Source organism: Phoenix dactylifera, chromosome 15 (assembly GCF_009389715.1).
Source record: "Phoenix dactylifera cultivar Barhee BC4 chromosome 15, palm_55x_up_171113_PBpolish2nd_filt_p, whole genome shotgun sequence".
In the NCBI taxonomy this organism is placed as follows: domain Eukaryota; kingdom Viridiplantae; phylum Streptophyta; class Magnoliopsida; order Arecales; family Arecaceae; genus Phoenix; species Phoenix dactylifera.
This window is the reverse complement of record NC_052406.1, coordinates 9986844-10007788: the sequence shown is the minus strand read 5'-3', so window position 1 is coordinate 10007788 and position 20945 is coordinate 9986844. Positions and strand designations below refer to the sequence as shown.

At 40.5% G+C, this 20945-nt stretch overlaps 4 protein-coding genes across 7 annotated transcripts in view; 3 read left to right on the top strand and 1 right to left on the bottom strand.

The window, feature by feature from the left end:
• The window catches only part of LOC103705821 (THO complex subunit 2-like), a 42978-nt gene extending 37973 nt beyond the window's left edge, over nt 1-5005 (top strand). For 3 of the 4 annotated variants that reach the window (XM_008789690.4, XM_008789692.4, XM_039134386.1), the window contains 2 exons: nt 2543-2847; nt 3892-4467. In XM_008789690.4, the coding sequence (XP_008787912.2) occupies nt 2543-2847; nt 3892-3958 (372 nt within the window). In that variant the 3' untranslated portion in view covers nt 3959-4467. Of the gene's footprint in view, nt 1-2542; nt 2848-3891; nt 4468-4688 lie in introns of those variants that run through there. The other variant, XR_003385421.2, reaches the window with a different exon arrangement.
• A 778-nt stretch (nt 5006-5783) lies between these two features.
• LOC103705820 lies at nt 5784-9599 on the top strand. Its single transcript, XM_008789689.4, has 5 exons — nt 5784-6104; nt 6240-6322; nt 8105-8160; nt 8252-8370; nt 9143-9599. Exons 1-4 carry the CDS (start codon nt 5933-5935, stop codon nt 8328-8330), a joined length of 390 nt encoding a protein of 129 aa, XP_008787911.2. The 5' UTR covers nt 5784-5932; the 3' UTR covers nt 8331-8370; nt 9143-9599.
• Nucleotides 9600-10737: 1138 nt separating this feature from the next.
• LOC103705819 (receptor protein kinase TMK1-like) lies at nt 10738-15279 on the bottom strand. Its single transcript, XM_008789688.4, has 2 exons — nt 12776-15279; nt 10738-11569 (listed from the first exon to the last, which is right to left on the bottom strand). Exons 1-2 carry the CDS (start codon nt 15114-15116, stop codon nt 11043-11045), a joined length of 2868 nt encoding a protein of 955 aa, XP_008787910.2. The 5' UTR covers nt 15117-15279; the 3' UTR covers nt 10738-11042.
• A 2876-nt stretch (nt 15280-18155) lies between these two features.
• LOC103705870 (probable ascorbate-specific transmembrane electron transporter 1) lies at nt 18156-20618 on the top strand. Its single transcript, XM_008789754.4, has 4 exons — nt 18156-18406; nt 18805-18853; nt 18997-19196; nt 20194-20618. Exons 1-4 carry the CDS (start codon nt 18254-18256, stop codon nt 20440-20442), a joined length of 651 nt encoding a protein of 216 aa, XP_008787976.1. The 5' UTR covers nt 18156-18253; the 3' UTR covers nt 20443-20618.
• Nucleotides 20619-20945: the final 327 nt, after the last annotated feature.

Here is a 20945-nt window from a genome sequence, read left to right as displayed (position 1 = left end):
GACAAGAGAAAAGAAAGTTCAGTAAAAATAGTTTTATGAACTAATTTTAAATAATATTTAATATACTTTAGATAAAATTTACATATGTTGGATAGTATGTCTTCTTACATTCTAGAAGTACAAGTTTGCGTGTGTGATGTGGTTCATTTTTGGCCCTAGGAAGGCTGCGGAATGCCTTCTTTAGTTGTAGGAGGGTGGCCTGATATACATTAATGTGCAAGGAATGTGGTACTTACTAATATGCTCTTCTTGTAAGAGTAAGGTTTAGAGTGATATGTGGACGCTTATCCTTAGTTTTTCTGAGATCTTCAAGTGAGGATATCAGGTCTTTTTGGTGTTGGAGAATGATGTGGGTTGTGTAAATTGAGTGTAGTACAAAGGAGTATTTTTCTTTTCTATATGATAGATTTAGAGATGCTGGAAGATCATTTCTAGCAAGAAAATGGATAATTCAATTGTCTTAAAACAAATTTATAAGCAGATATAGGCAATGGTGAGTTTTCATGGTAACAAAGTTATAACTATTTTTTATTTGTGTTCAGTTTTTCGCTCTTACGATGTTGAAAGCTCAATTTTTTGAAGGATTTGATAATTTTCAGAATTAGGTCCAAACATAGTTACTTATTGGGAGGGATGCAGAAGCAGATTCAGATGCAGGAGTGGTGAAGTGATGCTTTTGAATAATTTTGAATTTAGTGTCTAAGAAGTAAATGCGGGTGTGAGATTTTGGAGATATTCTAAAGCGAGTGTGGCTAAAAGATTCCAGATATTGTTTGCTAAAGTTTTAATATGGAGGTAAATGTCTTAAAACACATTGTTTTTTGAAGTACAAGAGGATTAGATTGATTAGTTTGTCTCTGAGATGCAAAAGAATGTGAAGTTTCTCGTATCTATTTAAATAAAGGTTACACAATTCATTAAATCTTTTTCTAAACATAAAATGTTGTCAAAATTATGAGATCCAATTCTAGTTATAAGGGTAATGCATATTCTATAGATAAATAAGGATCTAAGAATGAAATATAGATAATTTTTTGAAACCTGTGTGCAACTCTAATTATATTAGGGAGAGCCGGGTCCAATTTAACCTTGAATGTGTTGTATCTTGATTGAACTATATTTACTTTGATGAACACAAGTGAGAGTTCATGCAAAATTTATGCTGTTTAGTATTTTATTGAAATTGATTTATTAAAGTGAATTGAAGACAGACTTTTAAAACATGGTGAAAATATTAGGGCCCGTTTGGTTATTGCTTTTGTTTTCTGTCTTGGCTTTCAAAAATCCAAGAAGAAAGTTGAACTCGACTAAACAAATATGAATGATGAAACCCTTTTTTTATAAAATTGTTGGTAAAAACTTTTGACAGCAAATATTTATTGCTTTCAAAAAAAGTATAGATAAGGAATGACAAAAGTTCTATGCAAATGCTGCCTCCAACATCAATCTCCATGAAGTATATTGCTTATTTGTAGGAAAACAAAAGCATAAAAACAGCAACAATACCAAACAGAGCCTAAATCTCCCCACTTTTCTAGTGGGTTGATAGATAATTTCTTTAGTAGTGTAATTGGGAATATTTATTGCTGATAGGATAATATATTGAAAGATAATATTCTCTTTTAAACTTGCGACAGCACTGACCCCACAGATTTTCAGGAGTCTGGCATTATGAGTATTGTAATTTCTCTCCATGTTGCGATGTTTAGATTATGTAGGTGTAGATGATCATTCTTATACTAGAAAACCATGAAGGATGTAGTGCTTTATTAGACGTGCATTGTTTGAATGTGATTATGTTGACGTTATGCTTATGATGTGATGGATTTTTATGTTTTTCTCTACATCTTTCTGGATGCAGCTTCATGAAGTATTATGTTGTTCAAGGAGTTGGAATTAGGTTCAGTTTGGGTGCCAAGCACATGAAATAAAAGAAAAGTAAATCGCCGGAAAAATATATAAATAAATTTAGAATCTTGTGTTTGATTGAACTGAAAAATTGCTGAGAAAGTTATCAGGGTATGGTGGAGTTATCCTGGTCTATGTGGCTTTTGTTATTCTCTCTCTCTCTCTCTCTCTTGATAGTAATATTTATTCTCTCATTCGAGCATAACTTTTCGGCCTCTTATGAAAATTTTGGCTCTCTATTTCTTGTTTCTCTTGCCAAATAATATGAAAGATGATTCTGATCTGCCTTTCTTTTCTCTCACCTTCTTCTCAACCAAACATAGCCGTAAGATTGTAGGCATACAATTGCTTCCTTATGACCCTTTCTGCTGTGGTATCTAGTCCCTAGAAATATGCCATCACCTGTGGTATCTAGACCCTTATTTTTTTTCTTCCTCTTACTAGCCTCATAACCCTGCATCTTTTTTTTCTTTTTTTTTTGGGGGGGGGGGGACAAAGTTGTGCGGACCTAAGTTTCAAACAGTCATACAGTTACCAGTTGATTATGTACTAACTGTTTATTTCTACGTTTAACAGGAGAAAAAAAGTTGTTTCTCTATCCAAAGATGTTTCAACATTTTTAATGCTTCTGTAGGTAGAAGAGAGGGACAGAGATAAGGGGAATGTACTGAAGGATGATATGGATCCTACTGCAGCCCCCAAGCGGCGAAAGCTTAAAAGGGACCATACATCCTCTTCTGAAGCTGGAGGGGAGTATTCACCGGTTGTTCCGCCACCTCCACCACCTCTAGCATTGGGGATATCTCAATCGTTTGATGCAAGAGAAAGGGGAGATAGAAAAGGGATTATGGTGCAGCATCGAGCTGTTTATGTGGATGAAGTTCCGAGGATGCATGGCAAAGAAGCTGCAAGCAAGATCAATCGTCGGGAGACTGATCAGTATCCTTTACTGAATTACCACTTTTATCTTTTACAGTCTTTTTTTGAACCACCATTTTTAGTGTGTCAGCCTTGTGTTGTCAGGTGATTGAAATGACTTCTCTCTTGCATTTTTCATTGAAACTTTTCAATATTTTGCATGATTTTGCAGAAAAATGTTTTGGTTGTAGAATAATGAGGTAAGTTTTCATCTGTATCATAATGAAAGATCATGTTATCACCATGCACTCCTTTTTTCAGTGACAGAAGCAAAACCAATACTCACCACTTTTTAAGTCAACGTGTGTTATATGAAGGTTGAGTGTCATGATATCTGTGTACTCTTGTAGTCTTTTAATTCACTCATCGACTTTCTTCACCTTTTTCTTTCATGCTTTCATTTGGTAATGCTTATAAATTTCTTCTAAATGAAAGTACAATTTCTTTTGAGATTTTTTACTTGATTGGAATCAAAGAATTGAGATTTTCCAACGTGTAGCTGATGTCCATTATATACACTATACACGAGCATGCATGTGCCTTCTGTTTTGTATTTTGCAGCATGCATGAGTGCACATTTATTGTAGTCTGAGTGCTACCATGAATTTGGTTTTCCTTGACCACCATTCTGGCCATAACCTGTAATCTTTTTTTTACACAAAAAACGCGAAACATTATGAATTTCATCCTTTGTATGTGACTTCCGTAAAGATACAATAATCGTTGCGTGGATTGAACGAGTTTGACTTGATTGAAGTTCGAGTCAATTGACCCTAGTCCAAGTTGAGAGTTTAGGACAAAGACTCAATAAATCCTAAGTAATTTAGTCGACCTCGAAAAATCTTGGGTTAACATGCAAAAAATTATAAAAAATCTTGGGTTGACACAACAGAGTTTACTGTCACGTGATATTTATGCTTCAGTTTTATCAAGTTATACTTCTATTTTATACATATTTTTGGTTGTTCTTTTGAGATTTTTGAGACATCTGAGCAACTTCATTTTGACTGTATGTGCACATAGACATCTTTCTGGATTGCATGTCCTTAACCTGTCAAACTTCAGGATATATGAAAGAGAGTGGGAGGAAGAGAAGCAAAGGACTGAAGCTAAGAGGAAGCATCGCAAGTAGACAGCAGTATGGAGAGGATCGCAAGAGATTTTTTATTGCTTGGCCAGATTTATTGAGCACCTATACTGGCTGCAACTATGACTAGCTTGGGAAGGGAAGTGCAGCTGTCATTTAGCCACTACGATTTTTGGCACTAGTGTTCAGACTGAAGCATCTAATGTAGATGCATGATGTTAGCTTGGGTAGGCAAAGTTGGTCCATTTCAGTGGTCTTTATTGATCATGGATACTGGAAAAGCCTGGTGTATTATGTCCTAATATATAATTAGAGGTCTTCAGATTCAGTGTAGCAGATCTTAAAAATATAATGTGCATACGTGGCTTTGCAAATCAGATCCTGCAGAAGATTGGGACTCGCAAATTCTTGTGGCAGTCAGCATGCACTCCAATGTGATAAAGATTTTGAGATACAGAAGGAAACCTTATTGGACATTAATGCAATTGTAATTTGCCTTCCTTGCATAATATAACATTTTATCTTCCAGTGTTCATGCAGTCATTCACAGCTCTTGTGAAGTTTGTGTTTACCTTCTTTTATTGTGTCAAATATGATATATTTGGGGTTGTAGTTATACCACCCGTAGGCTGTTCTAAAGCAAAATCTGTATGCTTTCAAAATGATTAAATCTGGGGGAACTGGGTATTTTCTGTTGTAAAGTTGGGTTCATTAACTCTCGTTTGCTTGTTAGTTGCTAACTTGTTTCCTTGTGAACTGTATATTGATTTTGCAGATGTGAAGATCCGACAGAGAACAAAAGCATTTGATAGCAGGTCCCCTGTGGGCATGGATGTTAAACAACAGTACTTGCAGCTTCATAGCTGGACAATGGGGTGGTCTTACTGCTGATTATTGATAGGGAACCAGTTGGAGGAATTATAGTATGGACTGAAAATGTAGTTACTATGTCCAAAACATGGTGCAATCTTTACAGCGTTGTAGTTGCAGTCAATTGTGCATGGATCATATTGCATATGACACTTGATCGTGGCATGTGCAATGCATGTGAATTGGAATATATATAGCCTTGATTCATCCATTGGACTAGTAGATATCCATCTCTATGTCGCAACTGTTTGGCGCTCGGGGAGCAGGCCTGCCCGTCCATGTCCATAGCAAAAGCTAAATTTTGGATCCTTACCTGTAATTTTTAATGATTAGGGTGTACTAATTGGTTTTGTGATTATCATTTGCGATACTCGAGTGGGCAAAAATGGCTTTGGAGGAATGCAAAATCGAACCTATGTTATGATGCCGACGTACAGGCAAAATCCAACCATCTTATATTGTCTGTTGTCTTTACAGAAAAGGGTAGCAGCCACGAGTTTTCGATGGAGTTGCTTATAGGGTTAGGCCTTAACAACAATATATTTTATATTGTTGTCTAAAGTAGGATAATATGCGTTAAAAAAAAGAGGTATTTTAGAATACCTCTTCCTTACAGAAAATGGTAGCCAAATCTTTCAGTTTTCGTTGGAGTTGCTTATACAGTTAGACCTTGAACAACAATATATTTTATACTGCTGTCTAAAGAAGTAGGATAATATGCGACTAAAAAATTGAGGTATTTTAGATAATATGCGTTTAAAAAATAAGGTATTTTTAGATAATATGCGTCAGAAAAATGAGGTATTTTAGAATACCTCTTTCTTCTCTCTCCTTCTCACCTTTCTTACCGAGGCTCGAACCCTCAACCTCGTTAACGCATGCCAACTCACATACCATCAAGGTGGGGGAGCCTTGGTCACATCGTCTTTCGTGAAACCATTTTATGGGTACTTTCTTAGCGCAAAGCGGTAATCCTACAAGCGGTCCGTTGAAGCCCATCGACCCCGCCTTTATCGTCCCTTTTTTTATGTCCTTCTTCCTTCGCATGGAAGAAAGGAAGAACGAACTTCACAATAAAGCGGTGCGTCTCGTATCATAGAGAAAGAGAGAGAGAGAGAGAGAGTGTTAGAATTAATCAATCGAGGAAGAATGGCGCTGCAGTGGATGGTCCTGGCGTGGGTGGTAGCGGTGGAGGCGGCGGTGGCGGTGTTGGTGACCCTCCCGGCCCCGAGGCTCGTCAAGTCTCGGATCGTCGCCCTCGTCTCCCTTCTCCTCCAGCCCCTCACCGCTGTCCTCCCTTTCGCCGCCTTCCAGCTCTTGGGTCCGTCGCTGCCCCACTTTCTCTCTTTTCTTTTCCGAATCCGATGAACGATCTTCTCATCTCTCTCTCAGATGGGATGAGAACTTCGTTATGTTGGCTGTTCTGATCCATCTCTCTTTCTTTCTGTTTTTCTAGATATACACTGGAAGAACGAGCACCGGCTGATTTGCGCCGGCGACGTCTGCACCACGGACGAGAGGATCCGATACGAGAAATCTGTAAGCCAGCCCCTCTCTCGATTCTTGATTTATTTCTCTCTTTCTTTATTTTATTCAATTAATTCTGAGATGCGGTTTACGTTTGGTTGCCCTCTGGCTGTTCAAGATTTCAAATTGGGGAACTATGCAGATACCTAGTTCGAGATTTAATGATAGACATCAAAAACTGGTGCCTTCATTTAGCAATTTCAGCCAATCTAAACGTCGGATGTCGTCTTTGTAGGGTTGGATGGTGAATCACACCGTAGAACTACCCCGCCTCCAACGCTCTATATTATAATTATTTATTTGAATGGATGATCTTCCTGGTTTCACCAATTATTAACCCCTAGTACAGAAAATTTACTAGGAGAAATTTATATGCATGAGTGATTGAAATAATAAACGGAAATTACTTAACAATGGAAGCAGAAACACCGATGCCATAAGTGAATTCGCCACATTAATATGCTGCAAATCATGATATATAACCAAATAACCTGCCAAATTTGTTGTTATGCTACATATCATAAAACATGCTACAGTATGACTTAGTACTTTAATATTTGTGCTTTCTGTCCAGGCTCACTATGGTTTGGGGCATGTAAAGAACTTAAGATACCTTGGATGGAAGCTTGAGAAGGGATTTAAAATCCCTTACTCTTGAAGAGGAGGTATCTCTTTGTAAAGAATTAGTAACATTAAAAAATGTTAAGAAACAAAACTATTAGGATAAGCATTTTTAACTGAATTTAGCTGTATTTGGTGCACAATGTTTTTTTTATTGTTTCAAAACAAAAAATCAAAATAAAAAGGGGCAAGCCGGAGCAACTAAGTACTGGCGCTCAAAAATGCACTATCTCTTTATGATTTTGAGTTGACCTAGTGGCATTTTCTGATTCAAATTCTCACATGTTGTTGCATTAGTGCAATTCGGGCGACTCCTAAAAATAGAACCCAAGAAAATACCGTTTCATTCTCCTCTTGTCCCAAGCCAAAGGGAAAAGGATTGAGATCACCTAGCAGTTTCTCCTTGAACTCCCTACACAAGCATGCCCAACATTGAAGAAGGAATCTATGGGGGACTAAACGGCCCTCGTTTAGTTATAGACACCACCAAGAACAAGGAGATGCTTCTCTCCTAGGCACTAAGTACTGCTAGTCTGTCCTCCGGGGGACTCCATCAAGAAGAGGTTCTTTCTCGCATGTAATTTTGCCCGCCCATTCCACTTCCATGCCAGAGAAAATGGGATTCGAATCCATGATACAATCTTCTTGTGTGTCAACTTAGCAAACCCATGATACAATCTTATTCTCTTGTGAAAGCTCAATCGCTATCACTCACTAGAAGCATCTCTCCTTTTAAAAAGGGGGGACAGACTCAACCAAGGAGGGAAAAAAGATGGATCAGAAGCTTACAAGATTTAGTTGGAGTGGGAAAAAAAGCTAGTTAACGGGGATGATCTTGCTTGAAAACAAAATGCGGGTTTATAGTTTTAGCATGGTTAGAGTTCTCCTCAGTAGCGCAAATTATGACTCAAATGTACATGAATAGTCGATTTTCCATGTATCAGCACACTTGAGCCTGTAGGTATTGGCTTCTGTCTACTGTCACTCCCTTGAATCTTGCTGTGGTCGAGGAAAAGATTGATTTCCTGTTTCATCAGTCAATAGTAACCGGTCTGTTTTTTTGGGCATAAGACGAGCGCTTGCCTTTGGAGGGAGGGGCTAGCAGAGTTGTTATATTTCAAATTTTTGAAGTTTTATAGTGTTATATTACTAATATGATATCATGCTATGCAGATCTTCAAAGCTCAAAGGAATGTTATTCTGTGTGTATTGGCATGTCTCCTTTATTGGTATTGTATCATGCCAGCTTTCTCTGTTTAGCATGCAAACATTTTGTTGGTTTTATCTCAAAAATTATTATTTTTTCAATTGAGTGAACAGGTGTATATACCGTTTTTGCAAATATAATAAGGAGATAAAGGAATTGGAAGAAGTTGAGAACCGTCTCAAAGAGCAGTAGCTTTTATAATCCAGATCAATAATGGCCAAGCTATGTAGAGGTAAGTACAGTCCTTTTTTCAGTGTTCTTGTGTATTTGGGCAAGCACATCGGGCAAACTTAGGATGCAGGTGTACTGTGTGCTTTACATCAGTGTATTTACCCTAGAAAAACAAGATACATAGGTGAGTTTCATGTGATGCATAATGATTGTCATACTATGATGTTTTTGTCTATGCAGGTATTTTTACTATTTACTTTTCATCTTTATTTAGTTCTGTCAAACTTCTAAACGCCTTATTTCTTTTTGAATTTTCGGTGAATGAAAACTCTTTATCGTTACCTGTATCTAAATATGTTCTGAATGCCAAACATGGGACTGCTTGTACAATTTACAGGCTTCATAAATTATTTCCTCAATGTTAAAGATATAGTCTTCTATAGAAAAACATATGCATCAAGAATTTTTGTTTATGTAAAACTTATTTTTCTTGCCATGTGACTGCCTGTCCAGTTTACGAACTTCATAAATTCTTCCCTAGCATGTTAACGGTATAGTTCTATAAAGAGAAATATGTGCATTGGGAATTTTTATTTTTATGAACTTCCTTGGTCTGTTTCTGATTTGAAAGCAGACATTTTGTGCCCTGGTTTCTATAACAAATGTAATGTCTATAGATAATATTGTGAATTTTTTATGCTAAAATTGAATTTATATGTTGCAGCATTTGTTTTTGGTTCAACATACTTGCCTGGCCTTTTTTTGGTGGAGGCAAAGTGCTGATTCTTGTATCCTTCTCTCTCTCTTTTTTTTTTTTTTTTTTTTTTACGCAGGTGAAACTGGCAGTGCACTCTTTGAGATTCTGTTAACGATCATACCTCTGGTAGATTTGGACTCCGTCCATCAGTTTGAAGATCTTGAGGATCACGACTAAATGAATTTTCATGATAGTAGGGTTAATGAAGATATGGACGCTTGCTATTTTCTGCAGCCAGTGGTTAGTCTTTCTCAGAAAACAGTCCCTCCCTTCTTGTCTGCATTACTTCCTAAATAGATTATACAAGATCTGAGGATCCGAACTTTGAAAAGAGAATCTTGTTTCATCATTCCTGGACCAGCTAACATAGGTGACATCATTTCTGTGCTTGGAGTCTTTCAAACTTATTTCTTCTCAGAATAGTATAAGCTATAGTTTGTGGTCGATGTTGTCCTCCTTGATATGTGCTTACCTTGTACAACATATCATATGTCTCATTACTTTCTATTGCCAAGTGAGCATGTTACTAACCACATCACTGGATAGTCCATCAAATGAGGTCTCTTGAAGAAGCATCTAGAAGCCAACCTTGGCCGCTCCTGCGTTGCTGATCATGTTTGTTTGCTTGAAGAATAGAAGTCTAAATCAATTCTTTTGTTGGTTGTTGCTGAGGGTTTAATTGGACATCGAAATTGCCCAAAATAGAAAACATGGGAAAGAAAAGAAGAAATAACCAACCTCTCCATGGAGAAGTGCAACTTGGGTTGGACTCAAAGCAAATCTTGCTCGTGTCTAGTTGAATCATGCGGTCTAGAGCTTAAGCTGACTCAAGTTGGTTTATTCGCAGTTCGAGCCGAACTTCCAAAGTCGAGAACAGGTCTATTAGTTTTTGGGCTGAAATCGATCTAACTAGGGCGGCCACTGTCAAAGACAAACCATTCTCAATCGTTAAAATCTAATACACGGATTCGAATGTCATTGGTCAATAAACTTTGCCTGTTAAATTATGCTGCCCCATGTAATTGTTTTTGCCTCCAGGCTGCGACTTTGGAAGGGACGGAGAGAGAGAGTGGGGGCCATGGATTGGATGTTTTGGAGAAGGGATGAGGGAGGACAAAGAAGGAAGGAGAGGGATACAAAAAAAATTCTCTCTTGACGCCCCGTGATCACGTGGAAACCGCCTCTAGCCGAGCTGGTAGCGCGTGAAATGGGCTTTTGTTGCCTGGAGCGCTTCAGGCGCATCGAGCAAGCTCCAAACTAGCATGCATGTTTAAGGCTCCTGTAGGCTGTAGCAGGTTCACCTCCCATGGAATGAAAATTAAATCCTCAGATAAGATGCAGCCAGCCATTGAATGCCTTTTGGTTGCGGCCAGCCATTATTATCTATCCGTAATCAGAGCCAAGCACAGATGCAGATATAGCCTGGTGCAACAAATTCGGAACCACTGGCATAGAGACTTGGCCATAAAACATCATCAACAAAGAGAGAATGTATAACCAGAAAAGCAAAAAAAAAAAAAAAAAAAGGATCATGTCTCTGTCACCAATTTTATGGCAACAAGTTTCTCGCCTTGCCTTGCTTTCATGTATATGGCCTATGGCCAACAATGATGCAAGGAGTTGAAGGTTGTCCAAGATCAAAGCCCCTAACAGACAAACAAGGCGGGAGTCTAATTTTTCACCAAATGTCAACCGGAAGATATTCCATCCGTGCGATCATCAGCCAACTATTTCATGCACCAAGGTGATAATGATACAACAATATTACAACTCACTGCAATACAACATCGGTCGGTGTTCACAAAATTCTAGAGAAAAACAATGGGAAGAAGGAAAACCGACGTGTTTAAGCTTTAAATTGGTTCCAGTAAGAGAAGCAAAACAGCCCCAAAACAGAAGAAGCAAAGACTAAGAAACAAAGGGAATGAACAAACCTCGCTTGAGTCTCCATATTTCTTTTTCCCCCTAGTCGTCGCCTATCTTCCATCAGCCGAGGTGAAGGAATCGGCAAAGCCTGGCGGCCTTGTGGGTATGCTGGTCTGGGTATTGTCCAGGCTTGCGATATATGATGATGCAGCACCATTGAAATGGCCACTGTCCTCAAAGGCCTGCCATTTCTTGAGTGCCTGTGGCAAAGTCAGGTCGAGGTCAATCCCATAACTGTCCTCCGAGTCGGGATCGGAGGGCTTCCACAGCTCCGCCAGTGAGGACAGGACGTTGACGGCGTGCCCCATTTCAGGCCTCTGGTAAGGCTCCCTTGCACAGCAGTGGCCAGCGAGTTCTGTGACGGTGCTGATGCTCCCAAAGTCCTCATCAAGGTCTATCGCGGGGTCGATGGCCTTTCGGAAGGTGTCCTTGTTGAGCTGCATCCTTCGGAACCATGTCACCAAGTGCACACTCTCTTCTGGTTGGCGCTCATCCAGCGCCTTCCGACCGGTGATCAGCTCCATTAATATCACACCAAAGCTAAAGACATCGGCTTTTGTAGTCACACGACCGGTCACTGCAAAGATCTTCAAACAGTGTTAATAAACATCTCAAGATCAGATTTCAACTCCACTAACTCCATAGCTATAACAGTCCAGCAACCGATGGTCTATGCTATATGCAATTTGCAAAAAAGAATCAGTCAAGCACTGCCATACTTAATGGACATTGATGTAGTTAGGGCTAAAGATCATCCACTCAGATAGACACCATTTAGGGTGTGAGGAAATAAGGATTAATTAAGAATCTATTCATGAGGATAGCATCCCATATATTTGTTTCCTTAGACCGATCTATAAGGGTTTGGAGAGTCCTCAATAGTCTAACTAAAACGAAATGTAATAGCTAGCCCCGTGGTTCGAAAAAAAGGAATGCGGACTGATAATTTAGCCGATGCACGAGGAGCACAATGTAAGATTTCAAGTTAAACATACTCTTTTGTTTAATCACTAAATTAGATATAAGTATAATCTCTACATCAAAGGTGAAGCTAACTGAGTATGATATGGCATTTCTATATTTTCATAATTCTTTTCTTCTACAATAAATGTGAGAGCAGTAAAAGTTAGATACGGCTGTAGTTATAATTTTAGGCATTCGCTCAGACCGATGCTCGATTTCAACATTTTCTTGTAGTATGGAACGACCTCTTTTCAAGCAGAATATAGACAAGGTTTAGAGACCATCACCGCACACCCCGTATTGCAGTTTGAGATCTGTGGCAATTAACTATTTTTCCTAGTATATGATAGCAAGCCATTTCTTTCCCTACTTGTGTATTCAAGATATAACCATTTCAGACTAGTGAGACGTGCCCTTCAATCAAGACTTCATCGATTTTTTCGGTACCAACATTGATGCGGATCCATCAAAGCCCAGCATGATGTATAGAAGATAGATTTAGAAAACCACAAGTTAAATAGCAAAAAAAAAAAAAAAAGGATAAATCTGACACAGAAAGATACACATAGACATGTAAATCGTCTATTGCTTTTCAACCTGGCAGCCTGTACGATCTTTTTGTGTGCATTTCTCCTAACAAAAACCCTAAAACTTCACTAAATTAATATCCGGTGCATATAAAGCATCAACAACTAACCCAGCAATCATCCTAACGAGATACCTAAATTTGTGATTCTGAAAACTTCGAGATGTATTGCAAGAAATCAAATCCAAAATCTAGATAAATAAAAATGGTCAGGCCATGGAAATTGAGGATTACCTGCATATTCTGGTGCGAGATACCCGAAAGTTCCTGCAAGCTTGGTTTCAACGGAGCCACCTTTTCCATCCGCAAGCCGAACAAGTCCGAAGTCTGCAACCTTAGCCTTCATATCGTCACCAAGCAAAATGTTAGAGGGTTTGAGATCCCTGTGTATGAAACTTTGATGCGCCAAACCGTGCAAATATTCCACACCCCTGGCCACATCCAATGCAATGCTCAGCCTCTTCTTCCATTCCAAAGGCTTCAACCCTCCTTCCCTCCACTCAAAAAGGTGGCGACTCAGCGTCCCCTGGGGCATGTACTCGTACACCAAGAGCCTCTCACTTCCCTCCAAGCAATAACCAAGGAGCGAGACCAAATGCCGGTGCCTGACTTTAGAAAGCACAGCGATCTCCGACTTGAACTCGTTCAACCCCTTCGTCCCCATCACCCCGGCTTCCATCCTCTTCACTGCAATCTTGGTGCCATCATGGAGCTCGCCCTTGTAGACCACCCCGAACCCACCCTCGCCGAGGATATTCTCCTCGCCGAAATTATTGGTGACATTCCTGAGGACTTGAATCGATATCACCATGCTTCCGGCATCGACTACATGCACATCGCTCGGGCTGCTGCTTGTCCGGCTGTACGCGTCGCTTGCGGTCCCGCCATTCGAACTCGAGCCAGCAACTGTGGTTTTCACCATATCCGGGTCCGATACTGAGTGCTGGGGGTGCGTCGCCATAGTATTTGGACTCTGAACTCTCCCAAAAGCTTGCTTCTTTTTCTTGTAATAACAAAAACCGAGCAGTCCGACAATATTCATACCCAACACCGCAGCAACCATCGATCCGACAATGACGCCCAACGGAACAGACGAAGAAGACTTGCCGCTGCTGCTGCTCTGCCTCGCATCGGCCGAAGTTGATTTGCCGCTGGCGGTCGAAGCAGCGCCCGGAGCTGGAGCAGTACTGGCATTCTTCCCAAAATTTGGGTTCCCGGCTGTGTTCACCAAGACATCCGTGCTCAAGGTCGGAACTTGACCCCGGAGAAAGTTGTTCGACACGTCCAATTCCTTCAAAGATGGCAACTTGGCGAGCGTCAATGGGATCGTGCCGGTGAGGTTATTGTTCGACAGCAGCAGCTTCTGCAACGACGTGATCGAGCCCAAGTCCGGCGAGATCGTCCCGTTCAGTCCCATCTTCTGGAAGTTGATAACAGTGATATTGCCCGCGCCGTCGCAGCTGATCCCCAGCCACCTGCCGCCGCACGGGTCGTTCCCCCTCCAATTCTCAGCGAGTCTGTCCGGATAGCCGAAAGATTTCGCAATGGAGAGCAAGACGGTGACTCTGGGATCGCAGTCCCCTGCTTTTGCGAGGCAAAAGCGTTCAGTTTCCAGGTCGAGGTCCAGCGTTTTCACTGAATCCGGGAAGGCCGGCGCCGGCCCCTGGAGGAGATTGTTGGTGAGGGTGACTCGCTTCAAAGACTTGAGAGCGGTGAGCGACGCCGGGATGGGCCCGGTGAGGCGGTTGTCCCGGAGCTGGAGGTTGGCGAGGTGCTGGAGGCCGGAGAAGTCCGGGAGCGGGCCAGTGAAGTCGTTGGACTGAAGCCAGAGCTCTTCGAGGCTGGTCATGTTGGCGACGAAGGCGACGCCGCCGGAGAGGCGGGAGCTGCCGAGCTGGTTGTTGAGCCAGAGGGAGCGGAGCGGGGCAGAGGCGAAGGCGGCAGGGACGGCGCCGGAGAGGAGGTTGAAGGCGAGGGCGAGGTGGTCGAGGGAGGCGAAGGCGGTGGCGAGGAAACCCGGGAGCTCGCCGGAGACGTTGGCAGAGTTGGCCGAGAAGTTGACGAGGGCGGTGGCATCCTTGAGGTTGGCCGGGATGGACCAGGGGTCGAAGGGGTTGCCGTCGAGGTAGACTGACTGGAGGGAGGAGAGACCAGCGAAGAAGTCCGGCGGGAGGGCGCCGGAGAAGCGGTTGCCGTGGAGGAGGAGGGTCTGGAGGGAGGAGAGCCCAGCGAGGGAGGGGAGGTGGCCGGAGAGCTGGTTCTCTTGGAGCTCCAGCCGGAGGAGGGAGGTGAGGTTCCGGACCTCAGCCGGTAAGGTTCCGACGAGGCTCCGGTTGCCGATCTGGATGGCGGCGACCCGGGCGTCGGTGCACGTGACCCCGGTCCAGGTGCAGGGGTCGGCCGTGCCGGTCCAGCCCAAGGCCCGATCCGCCCCCAGGCCCTTCGCCAGGGACCGCATTGCCGCCGCGTCGCCCGCGTCGGTCTCCGCCGCCCCCAGGTGAACGTCATCGACGACGAGGAAGGTCAGTAGAACCAGCAGAAGATGGCTGTGAAACTGGCTGTGAGAGGAAACCATGGCGAGAGCATACAGGCGGTGACGGGATTCCGGCAAGAAGGTGGCGGCTAGGGTCAGGGAAGGAGCATTTCGGGAAGAGAGGAATTCCCAGCTTCACAAAGAGGGAGCACATGGGAGGTGGGCCGTGGCCTGGGCCAGAGGGCCAGCTTGTCTGGATACTTTTGCTGCCAGTGGATGGAGGCTTGCGTAGTTCCCGGAATGCCCCCGCTTTATTGGTGTTATTTCGAAAATTAGAGTGGGAATGGTTTTAAGTTTGACCGGTGCTTTTGTCCAGGATAAAGTGGATCTTTTCTCAATGTCAGCCTTTTAATAAACCTGGCAGATTACATCGTAAGTGAGCGTAGCGTGAGCCAACAGGAGATGGACAGGTGTGTCTTTTGATGGCGACTGATGTAGGACCGCTCCTTCACGAGACAGAGATTATTGGTTGGACTGGCTTCACTGGTCCAGACCGGTCAAACTACGAACCTACGCGCATATAACTCCATATAAAATTATTTTTTCAAAATTAATATTTTTTTAGATATCAAATTTTGCATGTATATTTTTTTTAAAATTAATATTTATATTTATGTTTTCATAAAATATTTATTTTATTATTTTATTTATAAATATATTTGTAAAAAATAATATTTTATAAGAATAAAAAATAACTATAAATTTTAAAAAAGTATATACATAAATTTAAATTTTTTATAAAATAATTTGTAAAAAAAATAATATAGATGTATTGGTTTATGGTTGGACCGATGTGATTTAACCAAAAATTCCATCAAAATCATGCTCTCTATGAGACACTTGGAGGTTGCTTCTACTTATTTCTTTCGCATTTCCTTCTCTTCTTCCCCGAGCTTACCCATGTTTTTAAAATCATATATTGCTGATCCAATGGTTTAAAATAATGAAGATAGTAAATTTTTGATACTTACAAAATGACTGAAATATAAATCACAACGTTTGAACCAAGTATACGTGTAATAAAAGTAGCCATTTCTCGTCGAGGTCGAGGTAGGAATTTGGATTAGGCCATTCGGAAAGGATGTAGATAGAAAACCTGGTCGGGTGATGGAATGTGAGACGTTTGATTTGGAAAATCACTCTAGTTTTTAAATGTGATCTGCTATTTCTATACCATTTACATAGCAAAGATTTCGTGCTATTTAAACTATTCAATATCTGACTAGGGTTTTCTAAACGATGCAATTTTAGTGTACAAATAATTTAGTAGTAGTAGATCACATCAAATGGCTCAAATCATTGATGTGAGATCCTATTGTTCAATTCAAAAAAAAAAAAGAGAAAAAAGTATTCTATATAAGTTACACCAGATGTAACTTGGACCTATCTTAGATTTTTAACGGTAATAGCTCTAATTTAGGAAACTCAAGGCACTGTTTGTATGCTGGCCAGGGATTTGTTAGATCGTGACTACTCATTTAACTAGTTGGACAAGTGCAAAGAATGATGTGTTAGCTTTACTTGGTGAGGTAGATTTAACCATGGAAGCTCTCTTCGTTCTCTCTTTACTCTTTTTCACTTTCTTTCACAACTTTATCCCACTAATCCTGGAATTCTACCAACGAACAATTCTAGCACATTGTTATTTAATTAAGGGATTGGCTCCAAATGGTTAAAGGTATCTATCCTTGATTAGCTATTAGGTAGCTAAGTAGGCAAAGGAGATTAAGTTAAACCACTGATTTTGTCCTAGTTAACAAATTCGCCCTCAAATTTGGACCAGTGAGCATGGAAGCCAAATCAGGTCCACTGTATATTGATGGCCTGGACTGGGGCACAATGTCAGGTCCAGGTCACACATTATGGGTTTAGCTAAAGATTGCAGGCAAACCCGGGATATCCGAATATAATCCTAGCCAATGTGCCATGGGTCCGATTTGAGCCAAACATGGACTGACCCGAATATATCTAAAGCAATTTGAGACTTTTGAGTGCATCATTGGGCCATTGCTTCGCTTTTAGGACTCGCTAAGTTGGTGGGTTGGGGAGGAGGGAAAGTGTGGTAAATGAAAAAATACCTTGGACTTGTTTGGTTTGTCGAAGAAAATAAAAAAGTGCCTCATATTTTAATGGAGTTTTCAAAAAAAAAAAAAGAGATAGGAAAGTAGCTTCTCAATATGAATAAGTTTTCCATATTTTATGGAAAAGAAAAATCCATATGGAATTCGAAAAACCACTTTTCCACCGACTGAAAATTATGGTATTTTTTTACGAATATTTAGAAGTTTTCTATATGGGATCTTCTTAATAACTATTTTTAATAGTTAATCTTAAAATATTAAAAATATACTATTAAAAATTACCACAATGTAAAGAAGTTCCAGTAATTTTAACATAAAAATATATTAATAACTATTAAAAATTACTATAATATAAAGAAGTCGTCCAAGTATTAAAAATTGTTAGGATCCTAAAAACTCAACCTAATATATATTTTAATACCTATTTAAATATAAAAAAATAGTTTTAAAAATAGCTATTAAAAAATATGCATGTAATATTTTATAGATATTTTACACAACTTTATTAAGAGCACAATAAGTATATTACAAAAATTTTTCTGAAAGGTAGATGCTACATATCTCACTCTGAAAAGTATGTTTTCCATATTATTTTTCCATGATCAATCAAACATACGAAAACTATTTCCCCGTGTCACATATCTCGATATTAGTTTTAGAGGAAAAACAAACTAGTCCTTGGGGGAAACCCCTTTCCCATTATGTGAGCTATAGCCGGCACCAAATCCTCCTTCCAGGATAAGGATAAGCATATGGGGATGCAAGGATCCACCTCAGACATTGATGAAGCCATTTCATCTGTGACAGTCCATTCTAACATTCTGTACCAGCTAATCATTGTTTAAAATCATACTACTTTGGCATATTTATACATGCTTTCTTTTTCCGACATAGGCTGTTGATACCTTGCTTAGGTGCCAACCTCTCCAACCATGATAAAGGACTCAATATACCAAACCCAATTCACAAAGTCTCTTAGCCATTGCAGCAGATTCCCCGTCTCTTTTTAGCTGTACATTAGGAGATGGACCAAGTCCTTAAACATAAAACCACAGGTCCATGAGATATCCTTAACCGATCTATCTTCTTCGGAGCACCATGGCGAGGCCTGAATTCCTCGTTGCAGCCTCTCGTGCTGGAATGGCAGCCCACGTCCTCGCCTTGACTGCAGCCATTCTTGTGCTTGTGTGGGTGCTCCACTTCGGAGGTGGTGCCCACCTGCATTCAGAGAACAAAAAACTCATCTTCAATGTACATGGTTTCCTCCCAATAACTCTCTAGTTTCTGGAGCTGGATGTGTTCTTTTTGTACATGCTATTCTGCATCCATATGGACAAAGTTTAGTTTGCTAACAAATTGTTATGAAGTTCCAATGACCACTGCATGGCTTATGTAATTTGCATGTTTTCATGCATCCAAGCTGTGGTGATTAGAAGTTCTAGCAGGCTGTGTGAGGGTGCCTCTGTCTCACCTCTTTGTTGATGATTCTGCTCTGTTTCTTGTAAATTTTTTTCTCGCATGTTGTTATTGCTTAATTACGTCGATCACATATGTCCTCCTTTACCAACTCTATCAGGTATCTTCAAGATGCATAGAACATTAATATGGGTGAAGCATGTTATTTGAGAATTTGACCGTTCTTACTGCAGGTGCATCCGCTTGTGATGACTCTGGGTTTCATTCTTGTTATTGGAGAAGGTATAACAACAGTGTGTATCAAATCCCAAACTGTCTTGTTGCATAACTCATTGGATGAAATTTTAGTGTAAGTTTCTTACAATGGTAACTGCTTTGATATATCAAAAGCTTCACTGATGGCATTGCGTGGGTGTGGTAATCAGGTATTATGGCTTATAAGACAGTCCGGGCGGTGAGGCCAGTGCAAAAATGCGTGCATTTGCTGCTTCATCTAGTGGCTCTTACTCTTGGGATCTTTGGGGTCTATGTTGCCTTCAAATATCACAGGGAGAGCCTTATACCTGACATGTATACCTTGCATTCATGGTTGGGCATGTGTACTATCTGCTTATTCGGTTTGCAGGTTTGTCCCTTGCACTCAGAAAACAAACAACCTCACAATAACAAGTGTTTCAATAGCATGTTGATGTTACACCAATTTTATTATGGGCCTATGTAGGTGTAAAAGTCTACAAGTTATGAAGCTGGGCGTCACTAGCTAGTAGGATAAGTTCCATGTTAAGACCAAATCCGATTTTTGCCATCTTTCCTCCTCCATTCCTTCTTCTCGTCCTCCTCTCCCTTCCTCCTCCATCACTCCTCCTTATCTTTCACTCCAAACATGGAAGATTGAGCTCTTATAGCTCAACTTCTTGCAACTTGAGTTGCACTGCATTGCAACTTGAAACTCCAGTGCAAGTCCAACTACATGACTAACTAGTAAGCTACTTCAACTTATTCGGAATGAATAAGTCTGGAATGATCAAGTTGAGCTCTCCCTAATTTCCAAAAAAAAGTTGCTTTTAGAAGGGTATTTGACAAGAATAGTTGAGATAAGCAGGTTAACGACATCCTGCACTGTCTTAGCCAGTTAGCCTAACACTATCATCTAACCATGGCAAAAGCATGATGCCACCTTCCTTGCTTGTTTTTTTTTTTTTTTTTTTCGGTCAAATCGGTATTTCATTTCATGTAACTCTAACGTGAGTATAATCTGTCAGATCAAATGAAAGTAAACAGTACAATGGGTGCGGAATCCTTGCTTGGTTCAATAAAGAGCAGTTTTAGATATTTCAACACTATAATTGCAAGAGACCTTTTAACTCAATCAATGCTAAAGCATGCTTTGTTGGCAACTATTGTAGGGAATACGTAATCGCATTGCTACCGAAGCATCACCTAAACCTCGTTCTCTACAGGATTTTTACTGAAACCGAAGCAAATTTCCAAACTAAACAACAACTCATTTCATTGCCTAAGCTCCTGAAAGTATACTCCCTTTTTTATTTTCTTGCATATTGTTTGTGAGCAAGCATTAGTTTTGATCTCTCAGCTACTTCGCCACAATTTTTTCTTTGCAGTGGTTGTTTGGATTTTTATTTTTTTGGTACCCGCAAGCATCATTGCGCACGAGGGAGATGGTAGTCCCAATTCATGTTTCTGCTGGTCTGGCTATCTTCTTCATGACCATTTGCACGGCGGAGACAGGGTTTGTACAGAGGGGAACAGAGCCAGGCCCTGAGACCCGTTTGATTAACTTCACTGGACTAATAATTCTCTTATTTGGACTGGCCGTGAGCATCTCCGTTGTCCTCCCTAGGGTGATGTGAACAAATTCATGTACTTTTGGCTTTCTTACCTTGGTAGGATTTCTTGCTTGTTTATGTCTGAGAGGAATGTTGTGCATTGCTATCAAGATGGATTAACTTCACTGGATTTCCTACTACCCTAATTTGAGTCATTAAATATGTATACATGATTGTTGTTTAACCATGAGCTTTTCCAATCATGTCATCATGCCTGTAATTTGCCAAGTAAAGTTAAGGGTACTTTGAAGGCCATTTTTAATTTGCTTGGTTAGAAAACAGGGCATACAAGGTCTTGGTGAGAGCAACAACCCTATTATTGGGTCACTGGTATGTTAAAAAGATCGACCTCAGTAATTAGTGTTAAAAAGAATTCAATTGAGGAACTTTTAGAACAGAATCATTCTGAAGATCATAAAGAATTTCATGAGCACATAAGACACGACTACAAGTAAATGTATAGAAACGACACAACAATGTTTGAACAGCACAAATAGGGCTACAACCTCTTGTTTGCACCCTAACTT

Coding starts and splice junctions, on each gene's coding strand:
- LOC103705820 (XM_008789689.4), top strand. CDS start 5,933: ATGGCGCTGCAGTGGATGGTCCTGGCGTGGGTGGTAGCGGTGGAGGCG. Junction 6,323..8,104: donor GGATCCGATACGAGAAATCT/GTAAGCCAGCCC, acceptor CATGCTATGCAG/ATCTTCAAAGCTCAAAGGAA. Junction 8,161..8,251: donor TTGGCATGTCTCCTTTATTG/GTATTGTATCAT, acceptor TTGAGTGAACAG/GTGTATATACCGTTTTTGCA.
- LOC103705819 (XM_008789688.4), bottom strand. CDS start 15,116: ATGGTTTCCTCTCACAGCCAGTTTCACAGCCATCTTCTGCTGGTTCTA. Junction 11,570..12,775: donor TCTCGCACCAGAATATGCAG/GTAATCCTCAAT, acceptor AGATCTTTGCAG/TGACCGGTCGTGTGACTACA.
- LOC103705870 (XM_008789754.4), top strand. CDS start 18,254: ATGGCGAGGCCTGAATTCCTCGTTGCAGCCTCTCGTGCTGGAATGGCA. Junction 18,854..18,996: donor CATTCTTGTTATTGGAGAAG/GTATAACAACAG, acceptor TGTGGTAATCAG/GTATTATGGCTTATAAGACA. Junction 19,197..20,193: donor TCTGCTTATTCGGTTTGCAG/GTTTGTCCCTTG, acceptor TTTTCTTTGCAG/TGGTTGTTTGGATTTTTATT.